The sequence below is a fragment of the Pleurodeles waltl genome, chromosome 6, assembly GCF_031143425.1.
Source record: "Pleurodeles waltl isolate 20211129_DDA chromosome 6, aPleWal1.hap1.20221129, whole genome shotgun sequence".
Lineage (NCBI taxonomy): Eukaryota > Metazoa > Chordata > Amphibia > Caudata > Salamandridae > Pleurodeles > Pleurodeles waltl.
The window spans coordinates 467804363-467818807 of NC_090445.1; the positions used below are offsets into that span (position 1 = coordinate 467804363).

The window sequence follows — 14445 nt, forward strand, 5'->3', positions numbered from 1 at the left end:
CCGAATCACAATGCTTAAAGATCATGCACACCGACAAACTAAACAAATTGAGGGTATTTCTAATCTTCTGCCCGTCCTACTGTCACCCTGAAAAAGGTTGGAGATTTACTGTGAAGCAGGAGCGATACCCGTCCCGGGTAGGTAGAAGGGAACTTCCCACAAAGTTGATTGTGTGTAATAGAAGGGATTTTTCCATGAGGAAATATATTTTCTCCTTGGAGTAAAAATGCATTCACATTCAGGAAGTCATTCCCCCAATGTCAACTGTATCATTAGTACATATGTGCATGTAGAAATATCTCAGTGTATAAACTAAAGGTAATTCACAATCGTGTTTTAGGAGTATGGCCCTTGCAAACACTCAGCAGTTTTACATTTTCAGACTTACCCAAGGAAACCTTTGTGAATTTTAAAAAGACAAAAATCTGCGCCAATGCAAAGTCAGAAACCTGCAGTTGCAGATTGCCAACTTCGATTTTTTTCTTTATCTGTGCATGAAACTACTACTATGTATATGGTTTGCCCTCCTGAAGATAGTGCACTCTTCCTTAGTAGGAACAATGCATTAAGCATGTGTCTAATTTCCCCTGCTGGGAGAAGGACTTGTCAGGCACACTCAAATGAGTTGATAGGGATTAGGGTTAGCACTTTACCAACAATGGTAACACCGCCTTTTGTTGCTAACACAAAATGCTTCTTTTTTTTCCAGCTTCAGTTGTGGTATGTGGAGATCCTCCAAGTATACTTAATGGTGAACACAGCAGTCAGCCTCCATTTAACGCTGGAACATCTGTAACTTATCGTTGCAAATCTGCTAACTTTAAACTACATGGAGAGCCAACTATCCGTTGTCAAAGTGATGGAAGCTGGAGTTCACCAACTCCAGAATGCAGAGGTATGGAAATGACAATATATTTTTCAGTATGCAACACGAATGGGGTTTCTCCTTATTTAATATTGATGTATACATATATACTTTGAATGAATATAGACATTCTCATAATAGATACAGTGCTCAATCTAAAAACAGACTAATTACTACTCACGTCAACATACAGCACTTGATGATCATATGTCTATCTACACATTGTTAGTTTGTTGTGAATTGGGAGGAAAACTATTACGTGAGCATTGCAAACTTGATGAGCCAAGTTTTAAGAATCAACTAGTAATGCATTCCAAGTGATATAACGTTGTTACATTTGAATCATTTTACTCGTAATTCGTAATCTTGTATAGCCCAGCCAGACTTGATTAAGCAGTGAGATCTGCGATTTAGTTTATCTCATGGAAGACGGGGAAGTAGGAGAGACCGAAGAAATCTTAGACGCACTGAGAGGTGACAATGTGTAAGGAAATGCCTCCTTGGCATGGTTGCCCCCTGACTTTTTGCCTTTGCTGATGCTATGTTTACAATTGAAAGTGTGCTGAGGCCTGCTAACCAGGCCCCAGCACCAGTGTTCTTTCCCTAACCTGTACTTTTGTATCCACAATTGGCAGACCCTGGCATCCAGATAAGTCCCTTGTAACTGGTACTTCTAGTACCAAGGGCCCTGATGCCAAGGAAGGTCTCTAAGGGCTGCAGCATGTCTTATGCCACCCTGGAGACCTCTCACTCAGCACAGACACACTGCTTGCCAGCTTGTGTGTGCTAGTGAGGACAAAACGAGTAAGTCGACATGGCACTCCCCTCAGGGTGCCATGCCAGCCTCTCACTGCCTATGCAGTATAGGTAAGACACCCCTCTAGCAGGCCTTACAGCCCTAAGGCAGGGTGCACTATACCATAGGTGAGGGTACCAGTGCATGAGCATGGTACCCCTACAGTGTCTAAACAAAACCTTAGACATTGTAAGTGCAGGGTAGCCATAAGAGTATATGGTCTGGGAGTCTGTCAAACACGAACTCCACAGCACCATAATGGCTACACTGAAAACTGGGAAGTTTGGTATCAAACTTCTCAGCACAATAAATGCACACTGATGCCAGTTTACATTTTATTGTAAAATACACCACAGAGGGCACCTTAGAGGTGCCCCCTGAAACTTAACCAACTATCTGTGTAGGCTGACTGGTTCCAGCAGCCTGCCACACTAGAGACATGTTGCTGGCCCCATGGGGAGAGTGCCTTTGTCACTCTGAGGCCAGTAACAAAGCCTGCACTGGGTGGAGATGCTAACACCTCCCCCAGGCAGGAGCTGTAACACCTGGCGGTGAGCCTCAAAGGCTCACCCCTTTGTCACAGCCCAGCAGGGCACTCCAGCTTAGTGGAGTTGCCCGCCCCCTCCGGCCACGGCCCCCACTTTTGGCGGCAAGGCTGGAGGGAACAAAGAAAGCAACAAGGAGGAGTCACTGGCCAGTCAGGACAGCCCCTAAGGTGTCCTGAGCTGAAGTGACTCTAACTTTTAGAAATCCTCCATCTTGCAGATGGAGGATTCCCCCAATAGGGTTAGGATTGTGACCCCCTCCCCTTGGGAGGAGGCACAAAGAGGGTGTACCCACCCTCAGGGCTAGTAGCCATTGGCTACTAACCCCCCAGACCTAAACACGCCCTTAAATTTAGTATTTAAGGGCTACCCTGAACCCTAGAAAATTAGATTCCTGCAACTACAAGAAGAAGGACTGCCTAGCTGAAAAACCCCTGCAGAGGAAGACCAGAAGACGACAACTGCCTTGGCTCCAGAAACTCACCGGCCTGTCTCCTGCCTTCCAAAGATCCTGCTCCAGCGACGCCTTCCAAAGGGACCAGCGACCTCGACATCCTCTGAGGACTGCCCCTGCTTCGAAAAGACAAGAAACTCCCGAGGACAGCGGACCTGCTCCAAGAAAAGCTGCAACTTTGTTTCCAGCAGCTTTAAAGAACCCTGCAAGCTCCCCGCAAGAAGCGTGAGACTTGCAACACTGCACCCGGCGACCCCGACTCGGCTGGTGGCGATCCAACACCTCAGGAGGGACCCCAGGACTACTCTAAGACTGTGAGTACAAAAACCTGTCCCCCCTGAGCCCCCACAGCGCCGCCTGCAGAGGGAATCCCGAGGCTTCCCCTGACCGCGACTCTGTGAAACCAAAGTCCCGACACCTGGGAGAGACCCTGCACCCGCAGCCCCCAGGACCTGAAGGACCGGACTTTCACTGGAGGAGTGACCCCCAGGAGTCCCTCTCCCTTGCCCAAGTGGAGGTTTCCCCGAGGAACCCCCCCCTTGCCTGCCTGCAGCGCTGAAGAGATCCCTAGATCTCCCATTGACTTCCATTACAAACCCAACGCTTGTTTCTACACTGCACCCGGCCGCCCCCGCGCTGCTGAGGGTGAAATTTCTGTGTGGGCTTGTGTCCCCCCCGGTGCCCTACAAAACCCCCCTGGTCTGCCCTCCGAAGACGCGGGTACTTACCTGCAAGCAGACCGGAACCGGGGCACCCCCTTCTCTCCATTCTAGCCTATGTGTTTTGGGCACCACTTTGAACTCTGCACCTGACCGGCCCTGAGCTGCTGGTGTGGTGACTTTGGGGTTGCTCTGAACCCCCAACGGTGGGCTACCTTGGACCAAGAACTGAACCCTGTAAGTGTCTTACTTACCTGGTAAAACTAACAAATACTTACCTCCCCTAGGAACTGTGAAAATTGCACTGTGTCCACTTTTAAAACAGCTATTTGTGAATAACTTGAAAAGTATACATGCAATTTTTATGATTTAAAGTTCCTAAAGTACTTACCTGCAATACCTTTCAAATGAGCTATTACATGTAGAATTTGAACCTGTGGTTCTTAAAATAAACTAAGAAAAGATATTTTTCTATATAAAAACCTATTGGCTGGATTTGTCTCTGAGTGTGTGTACCTCATTTATTGTCTATGTGTATGTACAACAAATGCTTAACACTACTCCTTGGATAAGCCTACTGCTCGACCACACTACCACAAAATAGAGCATTAGTATTATCTATTTTTACCACTATTTTACCTCTAAGGGGAACCCTTGGACTCTGTGCATGCTATTCCTTACTTTGAAATAGCACATACAGAGCCAACTTCCTACATTGGTGGATCAGCGGTGGGGTACAAGACTTTGCATTTGCTGGACTACTCAGCCAATACCTGATCACACGACAAATTCCAAAATCGTCATTAGAAATTGATTTTTGCAATTTGAAAAGTTTTCTAAATTCTTAAAAGACCTGCTAGGGCCTTGTGTTAGATCCTGTTTAGCATTTCTTTTAGAGTTTAAAAGTTTGTTAAAAGTTTGAATTAGATTCTAGAACCAGTTTTAGTTTCTTAAAAAGTATTCCAACTTTTAGAAGCATAATGTCTAGCACAGATGTGAATGTGGTGGAACTCGACACCACACCTTACCTCCATCTACAGATGAGAGAGCTAAGGTCACTCTGTAAACTAAAGAAAATAGCAATGGGCCCCAAACCTACCAAAGTACAGCTCCAGGAGCTTTTGGCAGAGTTTGAAAAGGCCAACCCCTCTGAGGATGGCAACTCAGAGGATGAAGATAGTGACTTGGAGGGAAATTCCCCCCCTCCAGTCCTACTTAGGGAGAGCAGGGCTTCTCAAGCCCTGACTCCACAAATAATAGTCAGAGATGCTGGTTCCCTCACAGGAGGGACCAACAACTCTGAAATCACTGAGGATAACTCCAGTGAAGAGGACATCCAGTTAGCCAGGATGGCCAAAAGATTGGCTTTGGAAAGACAGATCCTAGCCATAGAGAGGGAAAGACAAGAGATGGGCCTAGGACCCATCAATGGTGGCAGCAACATAAATAGGGTCAGAGATTCTCCTGACATGTTGAAAATCCCTAAAGGGATTGTAACTAAATATGAAGATGGTGATGACATCACCAAATGGTTCACAGCTTTTGAGAGGGCTTGTGTAACCAGAAAAGTGAACAGATCTCACTGGGGTGCTCTCCTTTGGGAAATGTTCACAGGAAAGTGTAGGGATAGACTCCTCACACTCTCTGGACAAGATGCAGAATCTTATGACCTCATGAAGGGTACCCTGATTGAGGGCTTTGGATTCTCCACTGAGGAGTACAGGATTAGGTTCAGGGGGGCTCAAAAATCCTCGAGCCAGACCTGGGTTGACTTTGTTGACTACTCAGTGAAAACACTAGATGGTTGGATTCAAGGCAGTGGTGTAAGTAATTATGATGGGCTGTACAATTTATTTGTGAAAGAACACCTGTTAAGTAATTGTTTCAATGATAAACTGCATCAGCATCTGGTAGACCTAGGACCAATTTCTCCCCAAGAATTGGGAAAGAAGGCGGACCATTGGGTCAAGACAAGGGTGTCCAAGACTTCAACAGGGGGTGACCAAAAGAAAGGGGTCACAAAGACTCCCCAGCAGAAGGGTGATGAGACAACCAAAACTAAAAATAGTAAAGAGTCTTCTACAGGCCCCCAAAAACCTGCACAGGAGGGTGGGCCCAGAGCCTCTTCACAAAACAATGGGTACAAGGGTAAAAACTTTGATCCCAAAAAGGCCTGGTGTCATAGCTGTAAACAGCATGGACACCAAACTGGAGACAAGGCCTGTCCCAAGAAAGGTTCCACTCCAAACTCCCATCCAGGTAACACTGGTATGGCTAGTCTCCAAGTGGGATCAACAGTGTGCCCAGAGCAAATCAGGGTCCACACTGAAGCTACTCTAGTTTCTGAGGGTGGGGTAGATTTAGCCACACTAGCTGTCTGGCCGCCTAACATGCAAAAATACAGACAGCAACTCTTAATTAATGGGACTAGAATAGAGGGCCTGAGGGATACAGGTGCCAGTGTCACCATGGTGACAGAGAAACTGGTTTCCCCTGGCCAATACCTGACTGGAAAAACTTACACAGTCACCAACGCTGACAATCAGAGAAAAGTACATCCCATGGCAATGGTTACTTTAGAATGGGGAGGGGTCAATGGCCTGAAACAGGTGGTGGTCTCCTCAAATATCCCAGTGGACTGTCTGCTTGGAAATGACCTGGAGTCCTCAGCATGGGCTGAGGTAGAACTAAAAACCCATGCAGCAATGCTGGGTATCCCTGAAATGGTGTGTGTGAAAACAAGAGCACAGTGCAAGGCACAGGGTGAACAAGTAGAGCTGGAGTCTGGAAGAATGGCCCAGCCTACCAAGAGAACAGGAAAGTCAGTTGGGAAACCAACTGCAACACAGCAAAAGAAAGGGAACCTCTCTTCTCAGGAAGAAGTTCTGCCCTCTGAGGGAACTGAGCCTTTGGAGCTTGAACCTTACCAGGTTGAGCTCTTAGGCCCAGGGGGACCCTCAAGGGAGGAGCTGTGTAAGGGACAAGAAACCTGTCCCTCTCTTGAAGGCCTTAGGCAGCAAGCTGCTGAAGAGTCCAAAGGCAAGAAAAATGGAACGCATAGGGTCTATTGGGAAGATGGACTCCTGTACACTGAGGCCAGAGACCCCAAACCTGGTGCCACTAGGAGAGTGGTAGTGCCTCAGCTGTTCAGAGAGTTCATCCTAACATTGGCCCATGACATTCCCCTTGCTGGACATTTGGGACAAACCAAGACGTGGGAGAGGTTAGTCAACCACTTCTACTGGCCCAATATGTCCAACATGGTTAAGGAGTTTTGCCTCTCCTGCCCCACCTGTCAAGCCAGTGGTAAGACAGGTGGGCATCCAAAGGCCCCCCTCATTCCACTTCCAGTGGTGGGGGTTCCCTTTGAAAGAGTGGGTGTGGACATAGTTGGTCCACTAGAACCTCCCACAGCCTCAGGAAATATGTATATCCTGGTAGTAGTGGATCATGCTACCAGGTATCCTGAAGCTATTCCCCTTAGGTCAACTACTGCCCCTGCAGTAGCCAAGGCCCTCATTGGTATCTTTACCAGAGTGGGTTTCCCTAAGGAGGTGGTGTCTGACAGAGGTACCAACTTCATGTCAGCATACCTAAAGCACATGTGGAATGAGTGTGGAGTGACTTATAAATTCACTACACCATACCATCCACAAACTAATGGCTTGGTTGAGAGATTCAACAAGACATTAAAAGGCATGATCATGGGGCTCCCAGAAAAACTCAAAAGGAGATGGGATGTCCTCTTGCCATGTCTGCTTTTCGCTTACAGAGAGGGGCCACAGAAGGGAGTAGGATTCTCACCCTTTGAACTTCTGTTTGGTCATCCTGTAAGAGGACCACTTGCCCTTGTTAAAGAAGGCTGGGAGAGACCTCTCCATGAGCCTAAACAGGACATAGTGGACTATGTACTTGGCCTTCGCTCTAGAATGGCAGAGTACATGGAAAAGGCAACCAAAAACCTTGAGGCCAGCCAACAGCTCCAGAAGTTTTGGTATGACCAAAAGGCTGCACTGGTCGAGTTCCAACCAGGGCAGAAAGTCTGGGTTCTGGAGCCTGTGGCTCCCAGGGCACTCCAGGACAAATGGAGTGGCCCTTACCCAGTGCTAGAGAGGAAGAGTCAGGTCACCTACCTGGTGGACCTGGGCACAAGCAGGAGCCCCAAGAGGGTGATCCATGTGAACCGCCTTAAGCTCTTCCATGACAGGGCTGATGTGAATCTGTTAATGGTAACAGATGAGGATCAGGAGGCAGAGAGTGAACCTCTCCCTGATCTTCTGTCATCAGACCCAAAAGATGGCACAGTAGATGGAGTGATCTACTCAGACACCCTCTCTGGCCAACAGCAAGCTGATTGTAGGAGAGTCCTACAACAGTTTCCTGAGCTGTTCTCCCTAACCCCTGGTCAGACACACCTGTGTACCCATGATGTGGACACAGGAGACAGCATGCCTGTCAAGAACAAAATCTTCAGACAGTCTGACCATGTTAAGGAAAGCATCAAGGTGGAAGTCCACAAGATGCTGGAATTGGGAGTGATTGAGCGCTCTGACAGCCCCTGGGCTAGCCCAGTGGTCTTAGTCCCCAAACCCCACACCAAAGATGGAAAGAAAGAGATGAGGTTTTGTCTGGACTACAGAGGGCTCAACTCTGTCACCAAGACAGATGCCCATCCAATTCCAAGAGCTGATGAGCTCATTGATAAGTTAGGTGCTGCCAAATTTCTAAGTACCTTTGACTTGACAGCAGGGTACTGGCAAATAAAAATGGCACCTGGAGCAAAAGAAAAGACAGCATTCTCCACACCTGATGGGCATTATCAGTTTACTGTTATGCCCTTTGGTTTAAAGAATGCCCCTGCCACCTTCCAAAGGTTGGTGAATCAAGTCCTTGCTGGCTTGGAGTCCTTTAGCACAGCTTATCTTGATGATATTGCTGTCTTTAGCTCCACCTGGCAGGATCACCTGGTCCACCTGAAGAAGGTTTTGAAGGCTCTGCAATCTGCAGGCCTCTCTATCAAGGCATCCAAATGCCAGATAGGGCAGGGAACTGTGGTTTACTTGGGACACCTTGTAGGTGGAGGCCAAGTTCAGCCACTCCAACCCAAGATCCAGACTATTCTGGACTGGGTAGCTCCAAAAACCCAGACTCAAGTCAGGGCATTCCTTGGCTTGACTGGGTATTACAGGAGGTTTGTGAAGGGATATGGATCCATTGTGACAGCCCTCACTGAACTCACCTCCAAGAAAATGCCCAAGAAAGTGAACTGGACTGTGGAATGCCAACAGGCCTTTGACACCCTGAAACAAGCAATGTGCTCAGCACCAGTTCTAAAAGCTCCAGATTATTCTAAGCAGTTCATTGTGCAGACTGATGCCTCTGAACATGGGATAGGGGCAGTTTTGTCCCAAACAAATGATGATGGCCTTGACCAGCCTGTTGCTTTCATTAGCAGGAGGTTACTCCCCAGGGAGCAGCGTTGGAGTGCCATTGAGAGGGAGGCCTTTGCTGTGGTTTGGTCCCTGAAGAAGCTGAGACCATACCTCTTTGGGACTCACTTCCTAGTTCAAACTGACCACAGACCTCTCAAATGGCTGATGCAAATGAAAGGTGAAAATCCTAAACTGTTGAGGTGGTCCATCTCCCTACAGGGAATGGACTTTATAGTGGAACACAGACCTGGGACTGCCCATGCCAATGCAGATGGCCTTTCCAGGTTCTTCCACTTAGAAAATGAAGACTCTCTTGGGAAAGGTTAGTCTCATCCTCTTTCGTTTGGGGGGGGGGTTGTGTAAGGAAATGCCTCCTTGGCATGGTTGCCCCCTGACTTTTTGCCTTTGCTGATGCTATGTTTACAATTGAAAGTGTGCTGAGGCCTGCTAACCAGGCCCCAGCACCAGTGTTCTTTCCCTAACCTGTACTTTTGTATCCACAATTGGCAGACCCTGGCATCCAGATAAGTCCCTTGTAACTGGTACTTCTAGTACCAAGGGCCCTGATGCCAAGGAAGGTCTCTAAGGGCTGCAGCATGTCTTATGCCACCCTGGAGACCTCTCACTCAGCACAGACACACTGCTTGCCAGCTTGTGTGTGCTAGTGAGGACAAAACGAGTAAGTCGACATGGCACTCCCCTCAGGGTGCCATGCCAGCCTCTCACTGCCTATGCAGTATAGGTAAGACACCCCTCTAGCAGGCCTTACAGCCCTAAGGCAGGGTGCACTATACCATAGGTGAGGGTACCAGTGCATGAGCATGGTACCCCTACAGTGTCTAAACAAAACCTTAGACATTGTAAGTGCAGGGTAGCCATAAGAGTATATGGTCTGGGAGTCTGTCAAACACGAACTCCACAGCACCATAATGGCTACACTGAAAACTGGGAAGTTTGGTATCAAACTTCTCAGCACAATAAATGCACACTGATGCCAGTGTACATTTTATTGTAAAATACACCACAGAGGGCACCTTAGAGGTGCCCCCTGAAACTTAACCAACTATCTGTGTAGGCTGACTGGTTCCAGCAGCCTGCCACACTAGAGACATGTTGCTGGCCCCATGGGGAGAGTGCCTTTGTCACTCTGAGGCCAGTAACAAAGCCTGCACTGGGTGGAGATGCTAACACCTCCCCCAGGCAGGAGCTGTAACACCTGGCGGTGAGCCTCAAAGGCTCACCCCTTTGTCACAGCCCAGCAGGGCACTCCAGCTTAGTGGAGTTGCCCGCCCCCTCCGGCCACGGCCCCCACTTTTGGCGGCAAGGCTGGAGGGAACAAAGAAAGCAACAAGGAGGAGTCACTGGCCAGTCAGGACAGCCCCTAAGGTGTCCTGAGCTGAAGTGACTCTAACTTTTAGAAATCCTCCATCTTGCAGATGGAGGATTCCCCCAATAGGGTTAGGATTGTGACCCCCTCCCCTTGGGAGGAGGCACAAAGAGGGTGTACCCACCCTCAGGGCTAGTAGCCATTGGCTACTAACCCCCCAGACCTAAACACGCCCTTAAATTTAGTATTTAAGGGCTACCCTGAACCCTAGAAAATTAGATTCCTGCAACTACAAGAAGAAGGACTGCCTAGCTGAAAAACCCCTGCAGAGGAAGACCAGAAGACGACAACTGCCTTGGCTCCAGAAACTCACCGGCCTGTCTCCTGCCTTCCAAAGATCCTGCTCCAGCGACGCCTTCCAAAGGGACCAGCGACCTCGACATCCTCTGAGGACTGCCCCTGCTTCGAAAAGACAAGAAACTCCCGAGGACAGCGGACCTGCTCCAAGAAAAGCTGCAACTTTGTTTCCAGCAGCTTTAAAGAACCCTGCAAGCTCCCCGCAAGAAGCGTGAGACTTGCAACACTGCACCCGGCGACCCCGACTCGGCTGGTGGCGATCCAACACCTCAGGAGGGACCCCAGGACTACTCTAAGACTGTGAGTACAAAAACCTGTCCCCCCTGAGCCCCCACAGCGCCGCCTGCAGAGGGAATCCCGAGGCTTCCCCTGACCGCGACTCTGTGAAACCAAAGTCCCGACACCTGGGAGAGACCCTGCACCCGCAGCCCCCAGGACCTGAAGGACCGGACTTTCACTGGAGGAGTGACCCCCAGGAGTCCCTCTCCCTTGCCCAAGTGGAGGTTTCCCCGAGGAACCCCCCCCTTGCCTGCCTGCAGCGCTGAAGAGATCCCTAGATCTCCCATTGACTTCCATTACAAACCCGACGCTTGTTTCTACACTGCACCCGGCCGCCCCCGCGCTGCTGAGGGTGAAATTTCTGTGTGGGCTTGTGTCCCCCCCGGTGCCCTACAAAACCCCCCTGGTCTGCCCTCCGAAGACGCGGGTACTTACCTGCAAGCAGACCGGAACCGGGGCACCCCCTTCTCTCCATTCTAGCCTATGTGTTTTGGGCACCACTTTGAACTCTGCACCTGACCGGCCCTGAGCTGCTGGTGTGGTGACTTTGGGGTTGCTCTGAACCCCCAACGGTGGGCTACCTTGGACCAAGAACTGAACCCTGTAAGTGTCTTACTTACCTGGTAAAACTAACAAATACTTACCTCCCCTAGGAACTGTGAAAATTGCACTGTGTCCACTTTTAAAACAGCTATTTGTGAATAACTTGAAAAGTATACATGCAATTTTTATGATTTAAAGTTCCTAAAGTACTTACCTGCAATACCTTTCAAATGAGCTATTACATGTAGAATTTGAACCTGTGGTTCTTAAAATAAACTAAGAAAAGATATTTTTCTATATAAAAACCTATTGGCTGGATTTGTCTCTGAGTGTGTGTACCTCATTTATTGTCTATGTGTATGTACAACAAATGCTTAACACTACTCCTTGGATAAGCCTACTGCTCGACCACACTACCACAAAATAGAGCATTAGTATTATCTATTTTTACCACTATTTTACCTCTAAGGGGAACCCTTGGACTCTGTGCATGCTATTCCTTACTTTGAAATAGCACATACAGAGCCAACTTCCTACACAATGTGACTGAGTGCAGCTAAAAGGGACTTGGTACACAATGTGAAGGCGTGCACTAAAGCCTGTTGTTCAGTAGAGGTGTCTTGGGGTTGTAATATTCATAACCTGAGGGTTTCTGAACAGTGTGACAACTCAGAGAGGAAGATAGCTTCTTTACCTTTCCATACACCATTGTTGAGGGTTCACGTAGACTAACTACTGTGTCTATTTCTGGAGTCTGCATTTGAACATTTTAAAGACAAATAAAATACCTTCTGTTGGATTTGTGCTATTTTATAGACAGAAATCTTACAACGAGAGATGCAGAAAGGTACATCTGTACTGTTTGGTGAAATGGGGGGAAGAGATATGCCTCTGCTGTTTAAGTAATTGAATTTAGACCTTATTTAAGGGAAGCTTTCCTTTCTGAACAAAATGTCATGAAAGGCAACTTTTCTTTGGGAAGGTCAGGGAAAATATAAGTACCTTCATCTCAGTGCTAAGTACCACCTTCCTGCACTAAGTAAGAAAACTGTCATTCTCAGCCATGTAAGTATTTTGTACTGAGTCCTGCATCTACGACCTTGTTCTGTTGTTTCTGTTTTGTCTGATCCAGCTCCATTCTTAGTCATTGTTTTATTGGCAATCCTCTAATTGCATTGAGACCACCATTATCGACTCTTGCTTCTAATTGGAGCTCATGCTTTATTTCTTAACTGCTCCTTGCACAGAGGTCACTTATGCCTTCTGGGAAATATTTTTGGCATTCTGTGAAATCAGTAAGAATACATAATTCGCACACTGATTGCTTTCATAGCATTACTACAGGGTCAAAAAGACACAAAGGAGCACCGAAAAACCCTCATACAAGGGAAGAACCATGGAGGATATGAACGTAATGCAGTGGTGATTTTATTCATACAACTTTGTGTGTGTTGTGTGTTTGACAAAATGCAGGACTATACACTGTAATTTCACAGGGAACCGAGAAATGTGAATTGTTTTAAATGCTTCCTGTGAAATATGAATTTCATCATCATAATGACACCCTAAAACCATCGCTCTACCTACATATGTTAGGGCTATTAGGCTTATTAAGCATGGATGATCAAACTATGCATCAATGTTATATAAATTATGCAATAAAAACAAATTATGCAGAACATTCTCTGTCAGTATTATTTTCATTCAGTTTAACTATAACTTGCAACCTCGCTGTGCATTGCTTAAACCCCCACATATTACATCACTGAAAGCATTGATAGCATCACTGATGGCATCTGAAATTACATAATTTATGACAACACTGTGCTTGGTGGGCACGAATTACAGTTCAATCAATCAAACAGGATTTATAGAGCGTGACTAATCACCCGCGAGTTTATCCAGGCGATGAGGACATAGCTGCTAGTTGCCAGATAGTTAGTTCAAGTCATGAGTTATAATTGCTTAACTATATCAGATGAATTTTCATGTTTTTTTTTGTTTGAAATGTAATGTTACAAATGGCATTGCCACCTAACTGTCACTTTAACCATTGATTTTATTTTTTAATTTACTGAAAAAAATCACAGTTGTGGGAGTTATGGTGGTTCTGACACAGACACACAATATGCGTTGCCCACCATATTTAAAACTTACTTCCAGTGCCCCTTGCAAATGGGTGTTTTGTGTGTGGTGGCTGATGCAAGTTATGGTGTACATTTCATACCTTAGCTGGCATATTTCAGTGATTTTCTGCATTGAGCTAGAACCATAATTCAGTTTGTAAGTGTGTGTTTTTAATGAACTATGTGTTTTTTTTAAATACAACGTCTTCCCAACCCCCATTCTGCATGGCCTTTCTTTTTAGGCCATGCGATCAACCTGCTGCAGTCTACCTGCTGCTGGTGACCAACCTCCCACTGCTAACAGCCTTCGGCGATGTGCAATAATGGGTTGGCTTTGGAGCCTTGTCTGGGTCTGACCCGGGACCCAAACCACTGCTGGCGACTATCCTCAACTGTCAGACACAGAAAAGACGATGGAAGAAATAAGTCTAACCACTGGCAGGGTAGCACTCACGCTCATCGTTCTTTTGCACACAGTGCCACCTTAATTTGGACACAGCTTAACTGATACTCGTGAAGACTGGATAGTTCCTACTTTATAGTGTTCCTGGAACGCATTTCTCTATCAGTGTGTTTGTGCACTCCTTTGCCGGGGTTCTTTTTTTGCAAATTTTGAGTTAGGGTGTTTACCCTAGTAAATCTTTTGTTTTGTACAGTTTTTTTTTTATCCTGTAGAGGCAATACTACATGAAATATATGTGGATTTTGTTTTTTCTAGGGCTTTTGGCCTTCACAGTTAACTGAATAAACAATATATGTATGAATCACTTTCAGCTGTGCAATTAATGACAGCTGTCGATCATAGGAAAATTATCTGAACAACCTAAAGCAGCGGGTTCCTAACCTTTTGACTGATGTGGACCTCCGATGAATCTCTACTGGAAGCCGTTGACCCCTTTATAAGTCGTTTCTACAGGGAGTGCAGAATTATTAGGCAAATGAGTATTTTGACCACATCATCCTCTTTATGCATGTTGTCTTACTCCAAGCTGTATAGGCTCGAAAGCCTACTACCAATTAAGCATATTAGGTGATGTGCATCTCTGTAATGAGAAGGGGTGT

The 14445-nt window shown here is 46.8% G+C and overlaps 1 protein-coding gene across 2 annotated transcripts in view; it reads left to right on the forward strand.

Annotated features, from left to right (window-relative positions):
* LOC138299906 (membrane cofactor protein-like) overlaps positions 1–14445 on the forward strand; it is a 637582-nt gene that overhangs the window by 322699 nt on the left and 300438 nt on the right. For both annotated transcript variants that reach the window (XM_069238620.1, XM_069238621.1), the window contains one exon: positions 710–895. In XM_069238620.1, the coding sequence (XP_069094721.1) occupies positions 710–895 (186 nt within the window). The remainder of the gene's footprint in view (positions 1–709; positions 896–14445) is intronic.